The 20,387-nt window shown below is 45.9% G+C and overlaps 1 protein-coding gene across 1 annotated transcript in view; it reads right to left on the bottom strand.

The window, feature by feature from the left end:
- Nucleotides 1-4,344: 4,344 nt before the first annotated feature.
- Nucleotides 4,345-20,387, bottom strand: part of LOC139054083 (transmembrane protein 64) — a 46,421-nt gene continuing 30,378 nt past the window's right edge. Inside the window, exons 2-3 of the mRNA XM_070530607.1 lie at nucleotides 5,962-6,123; nucleotides 4,345-5,902 (exon numbers count right to left, since the gene is read on the bottom strand). Of these exons, the coding sequence (XP_070386708.1) occupies nucleotides 5,723-5,902; nucleotides 5,962-6,123 (342 nt within the window). The 3' untranslated portion in view covers nucleotides 4,345-5,722. The remainder of the gene's footprint in view (nucleotides 5,903-5,961; nucleotides 6,124-20,387) is intronic.

Genomic DNA, 20,387 nt, shown 5'->3' with positions numbered 1-20,387 from the left:
GGGACGCTGCAGAGGACTAAACCTGGCCTTGCCGCCAGCGCTCATCTACTTTGACTGGCGCTGCTCTGCCTTTAAATATATCATGTGGCGCCTCTCTCTAGTAAATTTTTAAAAAAGTACTGGAAAGTTAGTCAGACTTTAGCTTTGTACGTTCCCAAGCAGCTCCCTTAGGGAATATAAAATTGCAAAAACTGCAGCGGGAACGACAGTTCATCGGCGGTTTAGCGCTAACATCCTGCTAGTAACAGCGCAAAATGGTGTCTTCTTGTCTCGTATCTTGTCTACATTTTGCGCTGTTACTAGCAGGATGGAAAACCAACAAGCCCAAGCTGCTATTCTAGCGCTAACACGCGCTTTTATTAACCGGCGCGTTTGGTGACTTTGTTGACTAGTGTACGCGTTTTCATCGATATATTTGCAATTACTCTTCTTGAGGCGACTTCAACTGCACTTATTCGGCGATGTCACATGTATTCATCGGCAGAAAAATCACAATGGCATATGCAGACATCGCACCGTGCGGATTTGTTTGATATGAGTCTGCACTAACGACGGGTGCTTATTATTGAGGGACAGAAACAGCATTACGGCAAGGATAGAATTAAAAAAAAAACAATCGAGACATCGCATTAGTCAACAAAAATTTATCAGCTAGTTCACATGAGCTCCACTTCATGTAAATGGGGTTCATGGCGTTTGTCTGCGGGACGCACCTGGCACGTATGAAGACTATGTTGTCCCAAACACCGGTAACATCGTGTTCATACCCGCTGCCACAGACGTCAGCGTCTTCCCTACAGCTGTCACCGCAGAAGCAGCAGCCTGGCACCCGAACAAAGGAGAAATCGCAGCCGCGAACTTCAGCAATCCTTGCTGCAAAGGGTTGTCGTCTGCTACTGCTCCGGCGCGTACTGCTGGAAGCGCCCGCTAGGTGGCTATCAGTGGCCCCTCTATTAGCCCCGAGAACGAACGCGAGCGGCGCTGCGAGCGCCGCTCGCGTGACGTCAGGGCACGGACTCGCGCCTGTCGTCTGCTACAGTTCGGGCGTTGTCCGGGCGCTTTCTGCGGTGTTTTCGTTTGTTCGCCCTCGTTCTCTCTGCTTGTATACTTATGGTGGGCGTCTCAAATATATTTTTACGACGTCTTCCTTTGCGAACATTTATTCAAAGAGCTAATTTCTTAGACAACAATGCAGCTCTCGAAGGCAACGCTACAGTGCCAGCCGAAGCGACGCAGACCAGCCCATTACGGGTTTTTCATGCGCGGATAGACAATCGCAAAAGCATAGCCTATAGGAAGGCAGTTATGATACCATACCTGCCGCGGTGCAACAAGTATATATGGCTATATATGACTTCTACAGCAGTTACGTTGATTTTATTCCGCTAAAATAGGTTTGCTCACGACGAGTAGTTCATGGTATAATATCGAATTTTTGCATTTCCTCACAGAAACGCTCGGCAGTAGCACGGGGACTTAACTAATACTGGAGCTTAGATTCTACACGCCTCACTTGCTTCTTTAACTGCCTGTCAACATTAGGCGGTTCTTCACGTGTTTATTTTCTTTAAGCGGCGGAAATTTGAAGTAAAGTTAATGAAGGCTTACAGCTATTTACAGAGTAAAAATAGGAATGTACCAATATATATTTCCTTTACCGTGTTACACGTTCAACTCACCTCTTTAGGTCGCGTTTGTTAATGATTAATAATGTAAGTTATGTTCCTCTTTTTTTGTCTATATTACCAAGTGTATATCATTTATTTATTTCAATGCCGCAGTGTGTTTTGCATTGTTATTGTGGAAATATTTCACTGTTCTTTCATATATTGTATAACTGCAATGTTTTATGGCCACTATATAAATGTAATTTATATGGCGCTTGATGTGTTACCCCATGCAGCCATATTGTACCTAAGGGGGTGAGGTTACCTCAAGCCGCGTCTGTGCGACTTTTTCCCCTCATCCACCTCCACTTACCACTCCTCTGTACATGTGTGTGTGTAAATGGAAATTAATAAATCAAATCAAACTCACTTGAGAAATTTACTGGTGCTTGCTGCTTGAGGAATATACATGACGAATCTGTTTGGCGAACTGACACAGGCTGCTCGTCCCAATTTTTAGTGAAGTATGCCTGCTGGACCGCATAGCTGCAGCCAGAAAGAAGTCGAAGCGTCAATGATTAGTAGTATGGGACATAGTGAAGATATCGAAATTCCCCCGGTGGAAGGTCAGAAATCAAGTGAAAGTATATGCAAGGCTTGTGGTGCTTTCTTTATGAATGTATGCGATTGGATTGGAGCAAACTTAATTTGCCTGCAAGGTTCTCTTTTATGTACCGACGAAGCGAATAGTTATCCGTTTGTATAATTGAATAACGCTGGATCGAGACATGGTGAGACAGAAGGTGCTTGAATTTTCCTTTTGTATACAGGAAATCTGAGCTGCGATGTAGTAGCTCGTGAATACTTTAGCCATTCCAGTTGGCGCTGTAAAAAAAAAAATGCTTTATGGTTTTAATTCGAAGTTGTAGTGAACTGATGGGTTTCGCGAACATAGCGTGCCTCCCATACGGACAGTCGATTGCTACCTTTACGTGATCAGGGGTGTGCCATATTGTCGATAAAGGCTACTGAGGGCCACTATGAAACATTTCATCACTTTCAATTGAGTGGCTCTCGATCTTAACAATGAAACTTTTCTCTCAGGTGATTGCTACTATGGTGTTTGTGAATTAACTATGTAAATACTCTACATGACGCGCCGTCGTGTTAGCAGCCATGAGCAATTCGTTTTTTGGAGGACTGTTTCAGAGGGGGATGAAAGTAACAGCAAACTTTTTCATAATAAATGCGCGCCTAACTATTTTTTTACGCATTAATGAATGACCATATTTGAATAGAACAACACACCAGAGTAATAGGAATCATGATGAGAGCTTCGCTGGGCAGTGTCTTTCTAAAATCAGATAACATGTTGACGCCAATTACCAAATTTTTCTTCCACGTAAAATGCAATGCCTCTCATAGCTAAATACTAAAGGAATGTTAAATGTTTAGCGAAGCATCATACACAACTTCGCGCGATGAATTTGCAGATATTTTTTTTTAGTCGAAATTTACCGATAGACACGGCGCATATATACATTGCAAAACCTAGTAGACCCCTTTAACGCTACTTAGCTTGCGATATCCAAGCCGCAAAGTTTCTCGACTCACACGCTTTTGAAGAAGAAACTGTGGTTAAGGTATGGCAGCTGAAAGAAGCCGACGTATTCTTCAATACGTACGGCTCGAGCTACCCATACCCCAAGCATACACGAAGGGAACGAGCGCGCGCGGCAGCCGAGCGAGACGGAGCGAGCGGCGTCCTGGCCGAGACGTCACTCGCGAGAGGGCGCCACTCCTAATTCTCGGGGCTAATAGGCGGTGCGCGAAGCGTATACATAGTGGGAGGCAATGTATATGAACAATCTTTAAAGGTACAGGAGGCTAATAGTCGTCGCAACACTTTGCCTCAAGCGTGTCAGAACAGCGTCTGACTCGATATACATGAAATCCGTGTATGTCATCACATGACCTGATCTCTAGACATATAAAAAAAGATCTGAAAGTATACTTACGTGTTCATTTCTGTAGCGATGCTGCGTAACTAGAGCGCCAAAAATTTAGACATTCTCAATTTCCCTCGCAACTTATAGAGAGTTGGCGAGGAGCTAGGCTCGTATATCTTGTGACGCGTCTCATGAGTCAGCAAACATACGAGCTTGGTTATAGTCGACATTGAATGACATCACCGAAGGGAACGTCCAGGTTTACAGCAAAGTAACGTTCACAGGTGACCTGGCAGCCGTGCAAATGGATGCAAACACATTCACATGTCCTCACGCAGACAATCTGCCCAGGACATTATGCAGTACATCGATACAGTGAATTCTTTCGATGGGACTTTCTGTCCAGGGGAAACCGCCGAATTACCGGCATCCTCTGAACACGTCTTCTCTTAGCATTTTAAGCAGTTTGCAGAGCGGCTCGATCTCAGCGCTCCCGCACAAGCAATGCTGTGGCAGAGTTACCGTCCCGAGTTACTGCAGGCCTCCGCAGAGGTGCGAGAACGCGCCGGAGCAACGGCTTCTCAGGGTGCACCGAAGACCCGCTTCACGGAGGTGCTTTGTTCTTCGTCTTCTTATGTTTCTTTTTGTTTGTTTAATTATTAGTGTACGACGCGGGCAAACGCCGATAAATAAGCGACCCCGTGCGCCAGTTGACGCTGTTCATTGGGGCCAGTGAAGTCTGCCTTGACACACGCGATGGGAAAGCACTCAAGTAGGTGAGCAGGAAATTCAAATAATCTGGTTCACTTTATTCCAACTGATTGTCGGGTGGCGCAGTGATGCGACGTGGACGATACTCGATACCGGTGCCTGTGGAACTTTTCTTCGTGCCTTGTAAGGCAAGTTTTGTTGTTGTTTGTTTGTTTTTAATCTGTGTAGTCTTATATAAGTCAGCATATCCCAGTCGCGCTGCGGAGACCAGACTTTTTAAGCAAAGCACATCCCGTATACGTCCGCGTCTGGGCGACACCCAAGCCCGCAGCAGATGTCGCACATCTTCTGCCGTGGTCGTGTGCAGTTGGGCCAGCTGCAGGTGTCGCGCCCTTGATTTCACTCGCGAGCGATATATCAGCTGGGGGTGTGGGCTATAGATGAACATTGAGAAGCAAGTTGTTGTCTAACTTATGTATTTTCTGACAAGTTAATGAGAATGTAACTTCGTACGGCCGTAAGTACGCATTAGCAAGGAATAACAAATACACCATGCTTTGCGCTAGCGATAATAAACTGTTATCTGGCATTATGTTGCTGCAGGTGAAGCAATGGTCGGCACATCTCGTAGCTACTACACAATTTGGGAGCAGTGTCCTACAGGATTATACAAATGCATACGCAAGATAAAAAAGTCTCAGATGCTATACAGAACCCGCTTTCTTTATTTATAATTTTTAGAAGCAACGTTGAGGTGCGCCGACGCTAATGGTATGATGCACTAGAACGTTCCCGAACGCGGAAGTTGGACATCCGCATCACTTACTTGCATCCGTGGCTTCGTTCTTCAACCACCGTCCATCGACAAGATCGGTTTTAGGCACGTGGTTGTAGTCAGACGTTTTCTATTTATTTATTCATTTTCAAAAGGCAGCAACTGCGCACTCTCCTGTCCGTGTCTTATAAAACACAACAGTGCCCAGTACGCTTGGGCGACCTCTTATGCGGCACGAACGTGCGCAGTTTTTTTATCGAGTGACGAAATATGAGTCGTTTTTGCACTGTCGTGTTACTGTCTGCGCACCAACCTAAAAAAAAAATGTCTGCTCGTACACGTCGACAAGGCCTCAGAAAGAGCTCCGTTGGTCTTAATAAGTTTGCCCCGTCAACTGTCAGTGGCAGGCTTGGATAGGCAGTTCTGACATCGTAAGCACGTCTCCCCCAGTTGTGCGACTGCAAGGCGGCGTATCGTGCAATGCTGTAGGGTTCCCGACATTAACACCCCCTCCCAAAGGAGTACCTGAACCATTCTCTGCCAACCGCAGCGACGTCTACGAGTGCATCTACATGGGCTCGGTATATCACTCGGGAACGGCGGGACAACCCATCCGTCGTAAAGAAAAAAAATGAAAAAAAGAAATGCGCGCAGCAAAGGCAAGCGTGTGCTCGGGGGGCTCAGACGGCAGGCCGCGCCCACGCGGTCTGCATCGGCGCGACAGGCACCCAGGGGAAGTGCGGGCAGAAGGCGGTGTCCAGGGAGGCCCGCGACGAGCAACCCGACGACAGGACGGTGTCGCGCAGCTCCTGGCGGGCCTTGCGCACGATCAGGCTCATGAGCACCGCGCTCAGCACCACCTGCGCGGAGGGAACGCTGAGCGCGCGAACCAACTCTCGCCGCCAGCGGGGGGGCGCACCTGGGCGAGGAGCACGGCGTATCCGGTGGCCGCCGTGGCGTCGTCGTCGAGCACTTCCTCCATGGAGCGCACCGTGGTGCCCAGGTACACGTTGATGACCTGCGTCGGCACGAGGCCGAGCGCGGACGCCGTCACGTACCGGCCCAGGCTCATCTGGCTCACCTGCGCGCAACCGACGCGTCTGTCAGCCACCGCCACAGGGACCGTCACAGAGGCCGCAACAAACGAACACTGCTGTGAGCGGAAAAGTAAAGACACGTACTGCGCAAGCCGCCTCCATCTGAACGGCACAGACGAGCTTCGCACTGTCCCAACTGTCGTGCGCCAAGGTTTAACACTATGCAAATGTCACGTATACCTGAACAGAACCAATGTAATGATGTTCGCCGTCACTTGGGGATACTGGGATTAATTTTCTTGCTTTCGGCCGAATGACATAACTAGTCTTAATTAATCAACTCCTTAAATGTTATAATTAGATTAACAGTGTCAACGATAAAATTGTAGAGCAACGTGAGAAACTCCCGATGCAGCTTTCTGCTACTTAATACGTTCTATATAAAAGTGTTTTTCTGAGCGTGAAAGAAGCCCGCAAATACACGCAAAGTCCCTCGAGCGGCCAGTCACGCGGCAATTTTGTGTGTATTCGCGGACTTAATTCTTTCAAGCTCGAAAAAACGCTTTTATGCAACACGTATCGAGCAACAGAAAACAGTACCGGGAGTTTTTCACGATGCTCTACAATTTTCTCATTGACACTTTTCATCTAATCATAATATTTGAGAAGTTGATTAATTAATTAAGACTAACTATACCATTAGGCGAAATGCAAAAAAAGTAGTCTGAGTATCTCCAAGCGGCGGCAAACGACATTACCTTGGCTCTGTCCAGCTGCGTAGCATTTGCATATCTTTAAATATTGGCGCATGCTAGCTGGCACACCCTGTATGCCATTGCGAGTATATATACCGTTGTTTGTCTAACAAACGACGTCAACAACCGATTGCTCAGCACGTACAATCGAGCTCCTGACATGCAGCAGCAATGCATGCATTACACCAAAACGTACGGCCGAAGCCTAAGTACTATACAAGAGTCCGCAGAAGTTCTGGGGGCAGAGAAGATGGTGAAACATTGAAGTTGAGCTTCTTTGTGGCTTCCGTGTTATGACTACCATCCACATAATATCGCACGCAGCCGGTTGCAATGATGATGAACCTCTCAACAACATCCGCGCGCCGCTAAACCCCACACACCATCATCACAACATCCATGTCGTGTGCTCGCTCTGTTGACCATCCGCTCGCACGGTATGCCATACAGAAATCACGTTTGCCGCAGCAGCTTGTCACCTGTGGCACAAACCGTTCCAGGAAATCAGTCTACGAACTGGAATTACGTAGGAATGCGAGTGGTCGCCTGCAGTTTTCATCTCGTTATGTTTTTCTCCAACAGTGTATACCTTACGGCAGTGTCCCCTTAGCAGATATACACGACAGTATCAGCTCACCACTCGTCTTCATATATACTAACGCAAAATTGTGAGCGGAAAGCTGCAAAGTACAGTCGACTCCCCCCTCCCCCCCCCCCAAACCCCCGTCTTTTTTTTTTTTTTAACTAATGCAGATTTCAAAAAATCTTTGATCTAACGGACAAATTATGATTACGGTAAAGATGAAAAGCTAAACAATGCTTTCACAATGTCGAGAGGTAGAAACGAATTCATTTTATGTCTCCATACATGTAAATATTTTACGGGAAAAGAAGACGACTACTGCACTGAGGTCACGGCCGTGTCTATTTCTGTTGAAATATATATTCGTAAATTGTAATCACTGGCGAGTGTACCGAGACGCAATGAAGCTCCTTTATTGTTATCACCCATTTACAGAAATGTACACGTAACGGTGCTGTCACTCAGATGATGCTGGTACGTAAAATGCAGACGCTGCCGAACTTCCCGTGTCGGCATCAAGTCAGGTTTTGGATGTTATCGACCTCCTGAGACGATTTGCTGCTACTCGCTGAGAGGCGGCGATGAGAGGCCAAGGGCCCTCCCGAACCGTGCAATACCTGCGGACACAAATCGATATGTCGTACGCAAAGCTTCGCGCCGACAAGAATAGCAGCTTTTCTTTCGGATAGACAGGGTGGCAGTCATTTTTTTTTCTTGTTCTTCTTTTCCTTGACTGAAGCATTTCAAGAGTCTTTCGGTGTAAGGAATTGAGTGACTTGACCGACTAGTTGTCGGTGCCCAAGCGGGTTCTTTAGGTCTGGCTTTCATTTGCATACGCCCAAAAACCATGCACACGTGTCCGCGGCCGGTGTGATGACGTCAGAAGCTGGCTTATTGCGTGAGCCGGATGTCAGAGAATGGATCCACCTGCATGGAGACGCAACTGTCGGAAACAACAACCAGAAGCTTGCGATTGTTTTTGTTTTAACGAGAAATTCATCTAAAAGGGAGATTTTTTTTGTGCACACGCGCTGCTGCGAGCTAACGCCTGAAATTTGAAGTAGGACACAGCGCACACGTACGTCCACATTTCCGAGCTACCCCTTTTCAATCTGCAGCTTCGTCAGAGCACGGACGGAAAAGAGTGCCGCGCTGTACGCTGACGCTGGTGTACGTGCGAGGTCGCGGCGGACGACGGGCAAACACACGCAAGAGCTGTTACGGGAAGCACGGGGCAGCCTGTGTGAGCGCGGCGGTCCCTCGGTGTTCTGCAAAGATAACCCACATGGATAACCTGCGAGAGCCAGCCGGTCGCGACAATGACAGGGAGGAGGAAAAATAAAAAGAAAGCGAAGCGCGCGGTCGTCTCCGGAAGCGCCCGTTCCAGCCTCCACACACACGCTTTACACACGCGCAAGCGGGTGACGCGGACACAATTCCGGCGGCATGTGACGCATTCCAGAGCAGGCGCGTGAGAAAGACCCGCGGCAGCTTCGCTTAAAGGGCGTGACCCCAGCAGGAATCGCCAGCCACCTCGCACCGCTTCGCGCTCTACGTCGGGGTCCCGCCTGCTTCGCGAGCCGCCGATCCTCGCAGTTCGCCTTCTTCTCCGCGCGCTGCACCGCCGTGGTGAACGGCGCCCCGCGCGTGGCACGGCCTCCACTCGGCGCGGACAGGAGCTCGGTTGACCCGACACGTCGTCCCGTGCGCGCCGAAGGCTTCAAGAGCGACCACAGCTGAAGGCGCGCGCGAGCGGTTTCTCATTGGGCCCCGTTCGTTTCTCTCCCAAGTATTTCGCATCCGATTGCCGCTGCTTACCTTTTTTGAGAAGTCAGGCTCAGAAGTGTACGAAGAGAAAAACGCTAAGCCCTTTGATGCGCTAAAAGGAAATGCAGTTTTCACGTGGTCGGGCTGCTTGTAAGTCCATACGCGTAGAGCATATGTTCCTAGAACTGCGCATGGTAAGGGCAACGACGAAAACGCAATGCAAATAGGCGACCCCACAAGGTGACACGAGCTTGCTAGCCAATTTACTAAGCGGCGTAAGTATATATGCAACGTTGTTAATGCCAAAAGTGAAATCAAGATATCAAATTGTGCTATTTTTCTTTTTAAGTGCTTCTTCTTCTGTAGTCCTTCTGTAGTTCTTCGTCTTCTGTAGTTTAAGTCCTTCTTCTGTAGGGCCTTTCTCTTTCCCTCCGTTGCAGATTAGCATGCAGACGAATACTTCTATTCTGTAATATTTATTGGCTCTCGAATTGTGCAACACACACACACACACACACACACGCACACGCACACACACACACGCACGCACACACACGCACGCACGCACATTAATTTGTTAACAAAACGACGTTTCATACACTGAAGCACACAAGTAACTGGAACGCCAATGCATGTCTCCGCAAAGTTCGGGAATTTATATCTCGAAACAGATGTCGTCCTGAGAATTCGTTCCAAGTGGAGCCGCCTTGCAAAGTCCTCTGCTACAATTTGCAAATTGTAATATGGGTCATAAGATAATTAGCTGAATTAGTGAATTCTTGTTAATTAGTCGATTTTGCATTTCAATTACTTGTGCAAGTTGTGTCCGCCGCTTCGAGTAAACTGCTTCATAAGCTAGAATTGCGCTGTCTGCTACAGGCAACCTTTAAAAATTGTTGAAAGTGTTCGCTGGAACACCCTGTGTATATATATATATATATATATATATATATATATATATATATATATATATATATATATATATATATATATATATATATATATATATATATATATATATATATATATATAATTTCGAGCAAGCGGAACAATACGGAAAGCTGGGCAGTATATGGCGACGGTATATACATGCATACGTAATACTACGAAATGCTCAGGCGCTCATGCGCAGTATACGCATGATGTCGCGGCCTCTCGATTCAAAAACAGCACGATTAAAGTGTGTTCATGAGGAAGAGCTTTGCGGAGCGTGAAAAAATAGAGACTGCGAAATCTCCTCAACCTACCTCCCCTATACAACCGCTATCGTTTTTCAAAAGCCGTCGCCGGGAGCCTTGAAAAATACAAAATTCGTTTATGATTGGCTCTGAAGCCCAGGGTCAAGGGGTGTGCTGTGGCGGTCGTCCCATGGGGCCGTCGCTCGCGTTACATTGTATACTGTATACGCCACCTTACGCTCGCAGAGTGCACTAATTAAAAGACCCTTCCCTCAGCTTCTGACCACTTTGCACGTTGCAAGCGCTCAGAAGCTCGATCGCCACTTAGCGATACAATGGCGGCAGTAGAACTGTGGTTTATACACATACCCCTAACACATCCCCCCCCCCAACACCTCCCCAGGAGGAGCAGACACTCCCCAAAAACAAAGAGAGGGGGGCCCTCTCTTTCTCTCACTCTCTTTCTCGTATGTAGGAGGTATTGTCAAATGCCGGATGGGCGGGAACAGACGTGAGGATACGCAAAACAATGTGAAATACTCAATTGTAGTTGACGCCTACGTATAATGCGACGCATTGAATAATGTAATGACTGTGACTAATAAAGATCGGGAGCCACTGTTCCCCTTTCTTCTCCTTTATTACATAGCGAGGATCTCGAATCCGGCAGCTTGAGTAGCATATGTGGGTTTACTGACCAGTTGCCTTCACCCAAAAAGCTCATTTATGTCATTTATTTATTTATTTATTTATTTATCTATTTATTTATTTATTTATTTATTTATTTATTTATTTATTTATTTACAGATACTGCAGGCCCTATTCGGGCCCAAGCAGGAGTGGGTGCACACAGCAACGTAAATTACAACTGTCAATTAGCAATTCGCAAGAGGTCCTACATCCATCCACAGTCACGGCTGCAAATGGCGGCACTTGCCAACACTCCCAAGGTTAGTTTAGAACACATGCAAAAATACACCAAAAAGGGTGTGCAGGAAGGCAACTCCGCGGTAGCTTAGCTTGTAGAAGCATTGCACGCGTAATGCGTAGACGTGGGTTCGTATCCCATCTGCGCGGCCAGCTTTTTTTTTTCATTCACTTTCATCTCCATTTATTTATCATTTCTTTACGTCAATTTAAATGAAAGATAATATGTACTGTGGCTATATATATATATATATATATATATATATATATATATAGACATCCAGTAGAATCCTGGATAAACACCTGTCACGTGGACAAGGCGCTGCGACTCTCCACCATCAGCGTTGTTTACTGCAGGACGTTTCCGGCGGCTGTCAGTCAACCACGCGCGAGTGCCTCACTCGCGCCGCACGTGGCCCGGCCTTGAACAACGCCACCTGGGCCTTGCAGTAGTGGCCTTGACGCTCCTGCCATGACGTCACGGGCTCGATGGAGGCAGTGTTGTGAGGACGGGAAGGTCGGGCTCATTAAGTGCATTGTTAAGAGGAAGCTTTATCTCGGGCCCAACTCCGACGCGGCCTACTCAAATACATGTAAAACGCGAAAACGTTTTTCTGAGATAACCCCTGGACCGATTTTAATGAAATTTGTTGCATTTGAGAGAGAAAGTTCAATTCCAGTGACTGTTGGAAGCGGAATTTCTGTTTAGGGCTTGAATTTTGTTAAAAAGATTTTCAAAGATTCGACCGTTTGAAATAAAATAGAAGCACGAAGTTTGCAAATTCATAGCTCTGCATCAAGAACTGATATCACCATTCTTTAAACGGCAAACATTACATCATTCAAAGCGGACAAATTCGATGTGCCATTTTACATCTTACGTGAATTTGTTACGTTGGTTACAAGGGCTCTGCAAAAGCTGTATTTCCATATTACTAAATTTTTTCATGTTCATGTGTAACATATCAATTTTGTCCGCTTTAGATGTACTTTTAGCTGCAAATCACAGAATTGTATTATCATTTTTCGTTGTTGAGGTACAGAGTTGTGAACTTGGTAGTTTCGTTTTTCGAAAATTTTCGATTTTTGCCAATTTTTAATAAAAAATTGACGACCTAACTCAAAAATTCCAAACCAACAGTCACTAGATTTTAAGTTTTTCTTTTAAATGCAACAAACCTCGCCAAATTTGGTGCTGTGGTTGCCGAGAAAAACGAATTCTCCTTTTACATGTATCTAGATAGGAGCACCCGAGCTAAAGCTTCCTCTTAAGACGAGTTCGCAACGCGTAAGCAGTTTCTTTAAATAAAAGTGTCATCGTTGCAACTACTTCGAAGCAATACATTATTTACCGGAACAGGGCCCGTAATGACAAAACCGTTACGCTGTAGAATTGTTCGTAAGAGAAAAACTCAATCATGATTTTGGACATATTAACGAAGGCAGCTGGTCAATATGGCAAAGGGTACCTAAAAGCTTCGCGAATTCGTCCCCAGAATCGTTGCTCCATGTAGACCTGTCAATAATCAGGAGACGAATAAGTTAGCTTGGCTTCAGAACTTTGACTTTCCTGTTCTCTCTCTCTCTCTCTTCGACTGGCCGTCAGGCTCACCAATCTTGTATGCATACCGCGGCACTAAAGAATGTGTTTCAACATGGCTTCACTTAATAGTGTGTCTATCCAAATAGGCGCCTAAGTCACAGGTATGGTAAAATAACTTCTTAGGCGAGTTTTAAAAAAATCAGAAAAGGAAGAAAAACCATGGAAACGAAAGAACAGACAGAAAGACAGGCCCTACACTTACAACTGTTGTCTGAGGAGCGAAGCTTGCTACATATACTCTATACTGCACAAACACGCGATAACGATAGGAGCAACGCGAAGAGCAGGTGGATAGTCATCATCGGCAAGAACTTAGCAGTCTCCATTCCACATCGCATAAGGAAACTAAGGTTTGACTAACACGAGCTAAACCATTGACTTGAATGTGAAATGCTTCGAACAGTTCCCCCGCAGTTTTTATCTTTACTTCTGCCCAGGATTCAGTTTGCTTCTGAATAAACAGTTGTAACTGGTATAGCGCTTGTCTGGCGATACAAAAATCATGTCGTATCGCAGGTATATAGGGACGACCCGGTGCTATCGTTCGCGAACTTTTCTCCATAATACGCATCAACGTAAATTTTTCCCAGGGTAAATGCGTTCCAGCAAACGGGCCCTGGACAGCGGTGCACTTTTGTGAGTTTGCTACAAGACGCTGCACTAATCTGGATATTGTTGGGGAAAAAATTGATCCGGGCGCAGCTTGTAGTCCACCGAATGTAAAATTAGGCGCGATAGCGCCCGATACCCTACTGGCATATGATAAGATACTAAAGCAGCATATAACAGCAATAAAGTGACTGTAGAGGGTCACGACACCTCAGCAATGGGCATGCATTCGCTAGTGCAGTAAAGGCGTGGCGGAAGAACAGATTGAGGAGTTAATCGAGAGCCGCGCAGGCGAAAGCGACTCTCGGTCGGCGGCGGGCGATGCGAGCTGTGGCGTGCCAACTATTGTTTGAGGGGGGCAAGTCTCTCTCTCTCTCTACATATATATATATATATATATATATATATATATATATATATATATATATATATATATATATATATATATATATATATATCCGTCTCCTTACGAGTGGGAGGGAGGTTAGGTATATATAAGAGACTTTTAGCGTGTCTGTTATTCCGGCAAACTGGGGCGGTTTGGGCGGATTGCCGGATGGTCGAGGGCGTAAACGTGAGCGGTCGGGGCGGTGAAGTCGCCTGGTGTTGTAGAGCTCAACCAGACAAACACAGAACTAAAATTGCAGTAACCTACTTTATTCTGCTTCGCTGCTGGTGCAAATTTTCAGCAGCGGCGTAATTATGTTCACAATTACGCTGCTGTCGAAAACTTACACCCCAGCTAAGAAGAATATAGTAATTGGCTCTGTGTTTATGTGGTTGAGCTTTGCACCACCAGCTGGCGCCACCAATCTGGCCGCTCACGTTTACGCCTCCGCCCATCCGGCAAACCGCCCGCGCCTGCCGGAGTACCGGACGCGCTAAAGTTCTATAGATGCCGCTTTAGCAGCCACAGACCAATAAACGACGGCACGTTATTTAATGTGTTACTGACATGTTGATTTGTTGGCATGTATTAATTGGAGGTTATACGGAAGTTCACGTCCACGACTGGGCGGAGAATGCATACTCAGAGAGGGCCCAGGTGGCACGTATACTGTAAAGTTTGCCTCCCTAGGGAATTACCCGATTGCCATTGCAATAAGAAAGGCTTAAAAATGCGTCCGTGAAACTCATCTTTGTCATCGACAGATCTATAGTCGGATACAACTTTAGAAAAAAGGGGAGGCCTCGCCCAGGTGACCGAAGCGCGACAGCCGATTGCCTCCGCGACTAAAATAGTCCCGCTCGAAACATCGTGTTCCTGAAACGCGTAATTCTCGGTATAAATAAATACTTTTGCATTTTGATGACTGGTTTATTAGAGCTCTCGTGTGCTGCAGCACATGCTGGATAGCGGCAGAAAAATAACCCCGTGCCTTTCACAACGCTGCCCGTCGTCTGCTCTTTAGCTTCATTGCAAGTGACAAAAGTAGAAAGAGCAGCTCTGCAACGCTTTTGCGCTTGTTCACTTGTACACGGCGTATCTACTACTCGTTTCTCACGCTTAAAATGAATCAGTTGCTATTGAAAAAGTACTTATATAAAACAATGCATTTATCGTAACCATTACAAACCTGAGGCGAGAATACGGTCGAGACAGGAAGGTGCAAAAATGCTTCATTCATCGTTTTAAATAAATACTCTTGGTTTTAAATAGCATAAAATTTATATTTTTTGGTTTTGTGTTTTCACAATTTCACAGCACGCATTCTACAGCTTGCGCGTGCAGTGAGAACTGGTGGACAGCAATCAATCGAGGGTGGCACAGAACACTCGACCACCGTCGCTAGACGCTCGGCTATCTCACTGCTCACAATAGAGCGGTTTAGCTTGTCCGGTATTCCGGTAAAACACAGGCGGACGGGGCATTGGGGCGTTGGGGCAGCAACACGATTACGCCAGTGCCGAAAATTTACACCAGCAGCGAAGTAGAATACGCTCGGTTAATGCAATATTAACTGTTTCTGTCCGTTTGAGCACTGCGCCACCAGGTGGCTGCACCGTGCAGACCGTTCGACCGCTCACGTTTACGCCTCCGCCCCAACGCCCCAACGCGCCGGGCGTCCGCCTGCGTTTTACCGGAATACCGGAAAAGCTAAAGCCTCTCTATTGATAGTTTACACTAAGTTGACGGTGACAGATCTTTGCGTTGAAGGCTTCTTCAGCAAATAGTTACTGTTGCGCGAACTTTTCTGATTTCTCCCGAGAATGGTTTTGCTCCATCACTTCACCCCGTCCGACGAAAAACGCAGCGACACACCCACCGATACCGTAGGCACCAGTCTTTGGAAAACTTTCTCGCCGTAACTTCACCAGGGAGCGAAATAAAACAACATGGAACAAGTACGCAGGATGTGTGTTCGCAGCGGTCGCCGCGGTATCCTGTTTACAGGCAGAGCGTAGCACAGCGCCAGCGATGCTCGCTGCAATGTTCCTTCACCGGATCACGGCTCAGAATAAATGCACGCGGCATAAATGGCGCATAGTAAGCTCGCAGTAATATTTCCGGCATGATAGACCATTCCAAACAGTTCTGGAATTCACTCTGACGAGGGCTGAAGCACACAGCTGACGCGACCTCGCCCAGTTCGAAGAGCGGGCGGCCATCTTCTCCGTCGGCGGGGTCACCGGCCGTCTGGCTCATGACGTTTGTCCAGAGCGCGCGCCCATTGGTGGATGCTCGTGTGCCTCCGCCTCGGAGGAGTAAACGCCCCCTTTTTTCTAAAGTTGTATCCGACTAGTTTTCAGTCGTACATTATGAATAATTACAGTCTAGTGTTGCCAATGTTTTAGGAAGCGTGTCACTGAAGTGAGACAAGAAAAGTCAGTATAACTGTCGCTGTAAGTGTGAAGTGGATTTTAAGAATGTAGGTATTTTGAAACACTCTAATATGAGCTATAGCGTGAAGTAAATAATTTCCCTAGACGTTTAATGTTGGTGTAATCTTCGTGCAGCTGAAGGAAAACAGTGAATTACCAACAGAATATAGAGGGCTTTTAGCTTTAGCAATAAATTTACTATAAGATAGACAATATCGAAGTTTCGAATATGAATAGTCGGTGTGTAATATTTTATTCGTATTCGAAAATGAACTATTCGGTATTTTTGAATATCAAAAGTAACCAAATATTTCGCAAAAACCGACTGTTCAAATCGGGTTACTGTTCTCCACCTGCTGAACAAAGTATCGCAAATTATAATCATCAGAAGTAAAAAAGCGACAAGGCTTTTTGACTCAATGCAGAAACCAAATCGGTAATACAAGCTTTGTTTTGGGTTTTGCGGGACCCACCGTGGTTGCTTAGTGGCTATGGTGTAGGGCTGCTAAGCACGAGGTCGCGGGATCGAATCCCGGGCCACGGCAGCCGCAATTCGATGGAGGCGAAAACACACTCGTACTTAGATTTAGGCGCACGTTAAAGAACCCCAGGTGGTCCAAGTTTCCAGAGTCCCCGGACACTACAGCGTGCCTCATGGTCAGATCGTGGTTTTGGCACGTAAAGCCCCAAATTTTTTTTTTTTTTTGCGGTGGAAGTTTTGCGCCGGTTAACACTCTTTGGGTTAGATCTTGTATGCACATACACAAATACCCAACACTGCATGGACGTGGGTACTGCCGTCGTCGCTGTATCACAATTTGTAGTGCAGCGCGCGCGTAGTGCAGAGGTTGTGAATTCGGCTCTCGCTGTCAGCAAGTTGAGTTTTCCTCCATTTCCTATTAGCTTCTCATTTTTGCGCTTCAATTAGAAACTGCAAATAATTTATCCTATGCTTTCCGTTTCTTCATTATATGTCGTTTTCACATGGTTCTGACTAACAAGTACACGCGAGCGTTCTTACAAAACGGGCGCCCTCGGTTCCCCTTCTCATCGTCCAATACTTGACAATCGGCTATACTGTGCTTACGGCCTAGTCATGTCAGCCTAGTCATGTGGGAGTTTTACCTCTTACGTTGCAACCAGTGATGCTTTTTTCTTGTAAAAGGTTCTGTATTCTTTCTAGGGCACACAAATACCTGCTTAGGGCTTTATTTTTCTTTTCCATAACTTCTGATATTTTTTCGACAACTATTCAATATGCGTTTTTGAAAAGTTGGTCAGCTCTAAATGCCTGTCATTCTTGGAAAGCTTGTTCGCAACTAGGCTTAAAGGTGTCAAGCGGCTATTCGTGTAATTCTTTTCATAGCTGCTGTGACCTTGTGTTTAAAACGACCTTTAGTGTGCGTGATAGTTGACTTTCTACTCAGTGCAAGCGTGTTCCTAATTATACCGAAACAAATACTCCTGCTGTAAATATGTGTGTCTGCGTTTGTCTATTCAATATTCGATACTTACTATTCTTATTCGATTCGTATTTGAAAAAGTCGATATTCGATCGTCTACCTCTAATATTTACATACTGAATTATGACAGCTTAAATTTTGCATTATCTTCAGAATGGAAGCTTACAAATACATCAGGATTCAAAAGAACACAAGCAACGTAGTTTTCCTAGCATGAAAATGCGTTTAATTTACATATTATCCCTAAATTTTTTGTCTTTGTCGACATTCGCGGTAGCAGAACTAGATTCTGTGGTACGCGCTTGGCCGCATGTTGCTAATATGGCAATGACAATTACCCGAGCTTTATACAGGTTAAATACCATAATTTCGCGCTTGATCTAGCTGAAATCCTCAGTGAAGTACTGATTGGTCCGAAAGGTGGGAGAAACGGAAGCGATTTGTTCAGTCGCGCGAGAACGAGCTTAACTGCGTTCCGATATTTACGTTTTTGCGCAGTCCATATGTCTTATTCGCTCGCTGTGTTCTAATTCTGAACAGAAAATTTATTCCACTCAATTGGTCTTTGTAAATTAGTTCTCTGACACGCTTGCCAAGCGTCGACCAATCGAATGGATTTAGTGACACCACTGAATCCGCAACGTTTAAACGCTGCGGGTTCACATAGGTTTTGTAATTGTCAATTATATGTATATTCAAGAGGTTTTGTAAATAATAAATAAACTTCAATTTTGTGACCACAATGTCAAGGCTGTGGTGACCACTGTAATGTGAAGCCAACCTTTGGTTCATCACGGTCACGGAGCTTATGCATCGTACAGCGAGTTTCGGCCACTTGCATGTAAGGCCACTTTCCAAGCAATCTTTTTAACTTATAAGGCGTTAAAATATCGTCAACGGTTCATTCAAGTCATTGAAAAAGTAACTTATTGCTAAATAGCAAACTTTGAAGTAAACAGACAAAAGTCACAAAATCTAGCGTCAACATCGCTAAAATGGCAACACTGATAAAATACGGGTAAATTATAAAAGCAAATTTGATCTTGTGTTTTCAAGGATTGTTAGATTAGACGGCCCCGACAAACACGGGGTGATGCAAGTGATGGTAGATTCAACTTGTTTTGGACAGCCTAGCGATAGCTTTCTCAGCAATGTACACGCTTGCAAGGCATATGTCCCGCTGGCGCCTCGCACCGCAAAGTACGGAGTCATCTGCTACAGCACGTGGAGGCGAGGCCCGAAAGAAGGGGATGCGTAATAAATAAGTCGCACCTATGTGAGCCCAATTCTGAGAGGAAACTTGGTCTCAGGTGTTGTTTTGTTGCATTTTTGTGCAGTGTGCAGCCGACAGTGCCCACTTTCACAAGTGTGTGTGCATAGTAAGGGGGGGGGGGAGGCGGATAAATGGCCTACTTTTCCTTTTCGATTCTGACTGCGGGGGGAGGGCATACCTCTACTTGAACCGGTAGATACACCTATGACAAGCGCATGGTGTCACGCACGTACAGGCAAACTCGTCTCCCTCGATGACCACGAGCAACCGTTGTCACAACGCTGACGTGGTGAAGAGCGCCGGCAGCGAGAAGCGAACGCTTCGCGCTGCCTCAGTTTAACCACGAGAACACTTTTCACGACCAAATACGTGAAAGCAGTCTTGAAAGTTGTGGGAACCTCAGTTGCACTGTTGAGGTTCAATTGCACTATTGACAGACCAAGTAGCCCGAATCAATGTCTAGATCAAGACTTGAAAGACTACTGCAGACTTGCAGAAGTGGAGAAATTTACGAACTGTAGACTCTGTGCGCTATATAAATGCCAGTGATGAATGTGCTGAAGTACCAATGTGGCCGAGACCCCACGTGGAGCTGCTGAAGAGGCCAGACACTCATTATCAGTGCTTCAAGCCGCTTTCTGTAGACCCGAGTGATGTTGGTTGGGACTCTAGGCGCATATATTCCCGGGTTCCAAAGTGAGAGGGCTAATGACCTCCGTATATTATACTTATATTTGCATTCACTGAACAGTGCTGAGTACGTAAACGAACTTCTCATTTGTTACCAATGTTCTATTTGGGCTTTTAGTAAATGATACTTCATGACGTGCAATGTAATGACATAAACATGCTGACGTTGTGAATGGGATGTGAACATCGTCTTATAATAACGGTGAAAACGACTGTTCATTGTTCGAAAACTATTTTAACGATATTTCATTCGATTCTGGTACTAATCGATTAGTATGATTCGGTATTTTAAAGGAATGCTATTCTCGCGCCTCTAACATGCAGTGACGCTTGGATGTGCTACTTCGTGGAGATGAAGTGGTGTCGCTAGAGAACGGGCGGTTTGTCGCGATAGTGGGCAATCGCGACGAGCGGTTCGTAATTTTGGGCAGGTTCACGTAACGATCCTAATTTCAATGCTATTCCTTTTCGCACTTCCTCAGTGGTCAGAGCGGCGCTTCGGTTATGGAGTATCACCTGGATCGGCCGCGGTCGTGAACAGTGGATGATGAGAAAGGAATAGAATAGAGCGAAAAGGAATCTTATCGCATGCTGTATAGGTCACACATTGCTACTTTGTAAGACATATACGAGCCTT

Source organism: Dermacentor albipictus, chromosome 1 (assembly GCF_038994185.2).
Source record: "Dermacentor albipictus isolate Rhodes 1998 colony chromosome 1, USDA_Dalb.pri_finalv2, whole genome shotgun sequence".
NCBI classification, from domain to species: domain Eukaryota; kingdom Metazoa; phylum Arthropoda; class Arachnida; order Ixodida; family Ixodidae; genus Dermacentor; species Dermacentor albipictus.
The sequence above is the reverse complement of the archived record's forward strand: the minus strand, read 5'-3'. Positions and strand labels throughout refer to the sequence as shown.